Source organism: Crocodylus porosus, unplaced genomic scaffold (assembly GCF_001723895.1).
Source record: "Crocodylus porosus isolate Cpor-Errol unplaced genomic scaffold, CroPor_comp1, whole genome shotgun sequence".
Taxonomy (NCBI): Eukaryota; Metazoa; Chordata; order Crocodylia; family Crocodylidae; genus Crocodylus; species Crocodylus porosus.
The window spans coordinates 50,033,281-50,041,454 of record NW_017728949.1 but is presented as its reverse complement, the minus strand read 5'-3'; the positions used below and the strand labels follow the sequence as shown (position 1 = coordinate 50,041,454).

Sequence of the window (8,174 nt, the reverse complement as noted above, 5' to 3'; positions counted from 1 at the left end):
TGTTCACCAGAGCGCCCCAAGGGATGACGAGGTCGAACGGTCACAAACTCCTGCAAGACGTTTCAGGCTGGACATAAGGAAGAATTTCTTTACTGTCCGAGCCCCCAAGTTCTGGAACAGTCTGCCAGTGGAGGTGGTTCAAGCACGTACATTGCAGACCTTGAAGAGTAGATTGGATGCTTATCTTGCTGGGATCCTATGATCGCAGCTGACTTCCTGCCCTTTGGGCAGGGGGCTGGACTCAATGATCTCCCGAGGTCCCTTCCAGCCCTAATGTCTATGAAATCTATGAAATATTGATGTTCTAATATATTAAATATTAGTGCTATAGGTCTAACTTAGCTATATCAAGTCAATCTTTGTTGTATATGTAAAACACTGGTTGTCCCAAACTACTCTGGTCTTCATCAGAAAACTCAGAGAGCTGGAAGGCCTAGGTCATAGTCAGGAGATAGATATCAGAGAATGTGATTTAGTGAAGTGGTTCCCAACCTTTCTTTATACTGCGGACTGGTGAACAGGTTTACATTTAAATTTGCATATTTAAATTAGATGTTTATGTGGGGTGGGGGTTGTGAGGATCAGATCAAGCTGTGGGCACCAGGGGACTCTGCAGGGGAGGGGGCTGCACAGGCAGTGGCCCGGGGGACTCAGCTGGGGCTGCCTGAAAAGAAGGGGCTCTGCTGCTTTCCCTAGAAGCAAGCAGTGCCCCCCACCCTAGGCATTTCCCTGACCACATTCCCCTGCTCCCAGCTGCGGTTGGGGCTGGGGGGGGTCCTACGCAGCCCGGGGCTGGCCCTGGTACCTGCTGCATGGGCAGCACCTCTCCGGGTGCCACTATGGCAGTGGGACAGGGTGCGTGGAGCCAGTTGCCTTCCTTCCAGGGCTGCTCCACTGCCCAGCTTTAACCCTGCATGTGACTGCCAGTGGCCCAGCAGCCAACCCTTTGCAGTCCAGTACTGGACTGCAGCCCAGTTGTTGGGAACCTCTGTTTTAGTGTGCTGTAGTTGTATTGCATTAGCTCTGATACCATGTCCTATAATTCTTTTGGGAAAAAGGCACTGCATTTTGAAATGCTGTCTCAGAACCCTCCAAGTTTGCAGTTTTATAGATATTTCTTATGGTCCCTTAACAAAAGTAGAGCTTTTGGCTTCTATCCTCCATTTTTGTTAGGGATTTAATCAAGAATGATGTTTTCCACAAAACTTAACTATTTATAGAGGTACCCTCATCCCAAACAACATTTCACTTCTAAATAGTACTACCTTCTTCAAGTGAAGCTCTAGCTGCTTGGAGTAGTTAACTGACTTCATGTCAATCAAGTTTATTTCTAAAGTTTAAGTGAATGATAACTGAAACAAAAATCGGGCATCTTCATTTATTAAAAAAAGTATTTTCTGGGGGAAGAATTCAACTGTATAGAGAAAGCCAATGTCAAGCTTACATGTTCTTCAGGTGATCAGAGATTCAGGTGGAGAATAAATAGTATATAAATCTTGACTTTGTCCCACTGTACAAAGTACATTTCATCCATAGAAGATATCTTGAAAACAAAATGATTGCATTTAGTTTTTCAGGTTTCATTTGTTACGTTTCAGAAATATCTCCCAAAAGGTTTTTTTCACTTCATGAAGCTGCAGCAGAATGTCAAAAAGCAAAGAGGGTGGCTCAGTGTCTAGTTTGCAGCCAGTATCAAATGGAGTGCCCCAGGGGTTAGTCCTGGGGCCAGTTTTGTTCAATATCTTCATCAACAACCTGGAAGATGGAATGGAGTACGAGTTTGCAGATGACACCAAGCTGGGGGGAGTAGTAGATACACTAGAAGGAAGGCCCCAGCGAGTCAGGCCCCAGCCTGTACTGATGCATGGGATTGTTCTGCCCTAATTGTAGGACTTTGCAGTTGTCTTCATGAGATTTCTTTTGGCCCAGTCCTCCAAATTGTCAAGGTCTCTCTAAATCCTAGCCCTACCCTCCAGCATATCTACTATTCCCCACTGCTGGTGTCATTGGCAAACTTGCTGAGGGTGCACTAGCAAGTTCCTTGGCTGGGATGACACAGTTGGGGATGGTCCTGCTTTGAGCAGGGGGGTGGACTAGATGACTACCTTAAGTTCCTTCCAACCCAAATTTTCTATGATTCTAAATACCAACTGCATATATATTGCTTTTTTTCCCTTTAAAAAGTTTTCTTAGCCTATTGATGGAACAAGGAATGCAGACACCAAAGTATTTTTATTTCTTGAAACAAAGGCCATAATGTCTTCTTTTCGCCAGAATAAATTACTCTAAAATGTTATGGTGTGTTTGGTTCTGATTACAGAATTTATAAAGTGAAGGGGGGTTTATTTTATAAGGTATTTGCCAGTGTTATTTGATTGTTCGTATTTTTAATGTTATTTTACATTTTTGTGAACTTTAAAAGAGGAATAGAAGCTTAAATATTGCATACTTTTTCATTTTCCTTACAGATTTTAATTTAATTTATGTGAAAAAACATTATGATGATTTTGGACAGTTATTTCTACAAAGCATGGATTCTGTAGAGCAGTACATATTACTTTAAAATGAGGGAAAAGAACAATTTTACTACTTGTTTCTTATTATAAAAAGACTTTGAAGCAATGCTATTGAGGATTTTGGGTCTACCTTTTATCCACCTTAAAACTGTTTATATTTGAAGAAGTTTCTCTCAGCTTTCTAGAATTTATTACAGTGATTCCCACTCTTAACAATCTCACCATTATTTCCATATTCCTGACACACAAATATATTATGTTATGAGATGGTATTATTCAAAGTTGCTGCAAAACAAAAGCATATCAAGTTTTTTTTGCTTAATCCTCTCTCTTAAAATCCCTGGATGAAATCAGTGTCTGATGAATGGTAAAAGACAATGTTTCTTGGGGGGATGGGGGTGGGTGAGGGGTAGTGTTCTCAGGTTCCCTGCAAATAAAGGTAAAATACCACCCCCCCACCCCAAAAAAAAAAAATGCTATTTGATGGTGGCCATTCAGACACAAGGAAATAACTAATTTTCACTTTCTATGTTAAAAATTTACTAATCTATTTGATTTAAATAGATGGTTGAAATTTGAAGAAGATGTGGAGGATGGTGGAGAGAGATGGAGTAAACCATATGTTGCCACTCTGTCGCTTCATAGCTTGTTTGAATTGAGAAGTTGTATCTTGAATGGTACAGTTCTCCTGGATATGAGAGCTAATTCCTTAGAAGAAATTGCAGGTACTTTTATGTTTTATACTGAAAAGCTATCATGAAAATGTTGGAAACAGTTGCATATAATTTAGAGAACTTCTGCATAAAATCAGCTGTATACTTAAACTCTTTCTATAAATATTATATTCTACACATTGTATAAAACAGTCTAACATTTGGGAGCATGATTGTAGTAAGTATTTTATTGCAAACTTTGCATATAAATTATCTTTGTACAGGTGGGTGAAGGTAGAATGCTCAGGAAAATATTTATCAATATTTTGGTTTGTCCTTGAAATTTGCCATGAAGAAGCCAGAACCAAATGAGCTGTCTTCCCCATCTTTGGCTTTGTTGTGGCTGCTGCACTTCATGTCTTCTATTCTGTACTAGAACCCTTCAAGGATTATGGCTGTAATTATGGGCAACAGAAATAGGAAGTAGGGTGAAGAAGGGCTGGATGTTAGGAACAGAAATTATGGGATTGCTGCTGGAGCATTTCCTATGCTCATGGCCCGGAGTGTCCAGGTAAGTGTCCAGGTCAGGATTTTCCAGGCTTGGAGATAGGCTTGCTCTCAGGCCCCGCTCTCAGATCAGGTTTGGATTGGTGTGTAGTCATGGATAAAGCTCAGTAGTTCTTAATGTAGATATGAGGCATGTATGGGCTTGAGGATGGATTTATGTATGGCACTAAGTAATACTGAAGGGCTAATTGCAGACAGTCAAAAAGCCGGAGGCTAAAACAATCCAGTCTTCACAGGTTAGGCTAAGGTACATATGTTGAACCAATAACCGAGTGAAGAGGCATTCACTTTTGGTTCTAAAAATGCATCCACATACCTATGGTGGCTCAGTCCAGAAGCCAGGGGGTGCTAGAGCATGCCTCCCTGTTTGGCAGGAGCAGATAGTTTGGGCCTAGGCTAGCCTGCCAACCCAGCATGGGCGGATTTGCAGAGGAGGTGCAAAGCATCCTGGGATGCTGGGGGACTGTGAGGTAACTTGCATCTGGAGGGGATCTGCAGCAGAAGTTCAATAAATTGATTTAACCTAAATCAGTTAAGTCTAATACTACATCCATCCAGGTTTATCTTAGACCAGTTTGGGTTATTTTGAAAGTAGTTTATGTGCACTGAACTTCTGTTGTGTTACAGATCTGAACCAGTTTCCAATCAGTTATACCAGTTTATGTGCAATTTCTGTTCCTAACCAAGGTATACTATAGGTCCTAGGGCATGGGGACTGTAGTGATCACTGTGTGTAATAAATACAGGCATGCAATAGATAAGAAGAACAACAGACTTTATTGTGTGGAGCAGTAGACAAACCTCTCTACAACCTGTCTCTAACTATCGGCTTCCTAACTGCGGGACCATTTCAGTTCCCGACTTCCTCAGTTTCTTCTTAAGTAACATCTCTAAATTATAATATAGCTACAGATACCTTGTGTGTAAGGGAACATAAAACCAATAATGTAACTGAGGGGTGGTGATTGGTACAGCAACCCCAGGAGTTGCCTCTGAGGTGGAGGACTGGGGAGGGTGGCACAAAAATAGCTGCTGCTGTGAAGCTGCCTTTCTGTGCCTCTGCATGAAAAAGCAAATTGGAATCCAGGCTTGACCAGTGCTCTGTTGGAGGAATAAGGGAAACTTGAGACACTGATCTAGGCAAACTACAGTGACTTTGACAGTGAGGTCATCTAATGGATCACAGGAGATTCATCAGAATGCAACTGCTCTCTGATGAGCCATAGATGTGTAGCAAAAAACATTTCTGCACCTCATCTTGTGAATGACTTATGAGACTTGGAATGTACATCAACGCCATTTTAGCTGTTGGATCACAAGCCAATAACCTAAACATTTCTTAAAGTGTTCATAACTTTCCAGTGCAGTAAAATAACACAACAACAACTGAATGAGATCTTTTCAAAATTAAAAATTTGCATCTTATTGGTTGAAAATAATGAGAAGTTTCAACCCATTGTACTTACTTTCTAGGAAGCTGTAGATGCCTTAAAATAGGAGTTTAGAATTGAAATTGGTCTCTTAATTATAATGAAAGTGTTGTTTTCAGTATGCTAAAATGGTGTTGGAAACATGCTGGTATAACTGGTAGTTGCTCAACAAAATAGTTTTTATGTGCAGCCTCATGTTTCAGCCTTTGGACCCAGTTATCACTATGATGACACTCCATGGACAAATATACTAACAGGTCTCATAACAGTTTTAAAGTTTCACTTATACTTCCTTTGCATATGTCTGGGAAAGTTAATATCCTCTGTAGCTTATGGATATACACATGAATATACTGTAATGGAGTTGAGAGTAAGACAGTGTTGAAGAAATACAAGAACTATTCACTGAAGGAGGAGCAGGAAAAAAACTGAATTTTTTTACTTCAGAAGATCCCATTTCATTGAATGTAAGGGCAATACTAGATAGAATTCACTGGGGTAAATGAATGTGGACAAGGAGTTGGGAAGTTAAAATATGTAAAGTATGGCCATATATAGGCATTGCATTTCTACTAGGAGAAACACTGTACTCCTGGTAGAACTGACAAGGATACAAGTATTCATTCAATTTCTCCTGGGGGAAACATTCCCCTTTTAGGAGAAAATCTTTCAAGTGTCAACCTGGAAGTTGTTCCTTGTTTCTTTCACAAGAATGAAGACTTGCATGCTCTCCTTCTTGTCTGAATGGTCCAGGACGGGAGAGGAGCAGCAGCAACAGCTGTTCCTTGCCCCTTTTCCAAACCAGGGACTTTGCCTCACTGCTCTGCTCCCTTTCTAGATTGGTCTGGGAGGAGAGGGGAGCAACAGTCATTGCTTCTTACCTCTTTCTCAAACCTGGCAGTCCCTGGTTTGGGAAAGACATGGGAGGCTTGCCCCACTGCTTCCTCTGCTCCAACCAAGGGGATGCAGGCACTGGCTCTAAAAGTGTTGTGTAGAGGAAAGCTGCCCCCCATGTGGCACATTCAAATCTGGTACCTGCTGGCTTCCCCTTACTGCTCCTCTTCCTCAGCTGGATGGTGGGACTGGGGACTGCAAAGCCTGTGGAACTGGAAACTGGCTCACGGAGGGTGTCCTCAAATTCAGTTCCTAGCCCCAGCCAGCTTCCCCTTGCTTCCCCTGGAGTCCAAGGAACCATGGCCACTGAAGCCATCCCCTTCTTGGTTCCTGGTCCCCTGGGCTGGGATATCAAGCTCATGAACCTAGGAACCAAAGCCAGGGAATCCATTTCTGTTTTGGTTCCCAGCCTTGTAGGCTTTAAATGTCAACCCTCCCACCCCAGTTAACTGAACTCTGGGCTTTAATACCACATGTATTGCCCAAGTGGGGGCTCTACCTGGGGATTAGGGAAGCTGTCTCTGGCCCCATTTTCCTGCACATCCAGCTTTATATGCAGCTCATCTGAGCTGCACATGAGGAAATTTAAAAGCTGGGGGCTAACTATTGCCAGTCTTCTCAGGCAGGGGTGAAGGCAGGTGGTTAAATAATGGGTTCCCCTAAGGAAGGGAGTGGCCCAGGTGGCAGCACTCTAGTGCTCCCTGGTTGGCAAGCTCACCTGTGTAACTCTCCAGTGAGGGGATGGAACACATATACACTCCAGCTCTTGTACTATTTTCTACCAGTAAGAGTTTCAGATATTTTTTCTAAAATTCTTACTGGTAGAAATGAACAGCAGCCCATGGCTGAAGTGAGATGTCTTTTTATGAAAGAGTGAGTTGGCAGTAAAAGTAAATGTGAATCAACCAGGCAGTTAAGAGTACCTATGAAGCACGTTGAGTTTCTAAGTTTGATTTCCAGTTCAGGCACCTATTCCTTGAAGTGTCAGAGGCTGGAAGGTTATGGAAAAATCATGTCCATCTTTAGGAACACACTCCTATCACTTGTCCAGATTCTATCTGGCTGATGCTTGGAGCAGCAAAAGTAAAATGCAGAGTGGTCTACAAGATGTAGTCATTAAAGTGATAAAGATTAGATATATATCATCCTGCTACTAGGAAATGAAAGGTTTACTACAGCATCTAGCGCTCACCAAGTGGAATGAATACAATTAAATACAAAGGCTTTAATGGTAACAGAGGTGGAGCAGAGTGAAGAAACAAAGATTCCCAGCTCCTCAGTAGTTTATAAGTTTGAGACACAATGAATTCTCTGAGAGGAATACTTGCAATAAAAGAATACATGAATTTGCTCTATTTGGGTTAAAGTGTTGTTGTATTCATGATGATCCAAAAAATATGAGGCAAGGACTTTTTGCAGTATCTTTCATTAGACCAACCCTATGGTTGGAAGAGATGTTAGACAAGCTTTTGGGCACAAAATGATCTTCCTTCAAAATTGAACACAATATAGTTTGTTTTATATGAGGAGGAAAGACAATTGTGGAAATACCTGGCATGACACACTAGGAGAGATATTTAAAAAGTTAGATTTACATATAACTGGTCATGTCTCTGGCTGGGTACACAAATTTTGGGAGGTTAGATTGAGTTAAAAATGGCCACCCAATCTCAGGTAAATCAGGATGGGAAGGGCTAGTGGTGAGGATTTGGGGGATCAGGAAGGCAAGCAGACTCCAGGGGGAAAGGGGAGTCAGGAGGGGGTAGGTGAGGCATACAGAGAGGACTGGGGAGCAAGTGAGATCTGTGGGGGAGGGAGTGGGGGGATGTAGTTTCTATGGGGGGATCAGGGCAGACAGGGTCTGTAGGGGGAGATCAAGAATTGGGGGGGCAGGCATTATATCCAGAGGGAATCAGGGGGCCAAGTGGTGTCCATGGGAGGGATTGGAAGGGCCTAGCAGGGTCCAAGGGGAGGATCAGGGGAAAAAGCAGAACCCATGGGGGGAGGGATTGCTAAGGTCCAGGAGAGTTTGGCAGGATGAGTGGGGCTTGTGTGGTCCATGAGGGAGCACTTCCCCAAACCCTGGGACTAGGGGCTATTTTTAGCTCCTTGAC

The 8,174-nt window shown here is 42.5% G+C and overlaps 1 protein-coding gene across 4 annotated transcripts in view; it reads left to right on the top strand.

Annotated features, from left to right (window-relative positions):
* Window positions 1-8,174, top strand: part of SLC4A10 (solute carrier family 4 member 10) — a 337,292-nt gene that overhangs the window by 203,999 nt on the left and 125,119 nt on the right. For all 4 annotated transcript variants that reach the window (XM_019554513.1, XM_019554512.1, XM_019554511.1 and 1 more), the window contains exon 5: window positions 3,081-3,241. In XM_019554513.1, coding sequence (XP_019410058.1) covers window positions 3,081-3,241 — 161 coding nt within the window. The remainder of the gene's footprint in view (window positions 1-3,080; window positions 3,242-8,174) is intronic.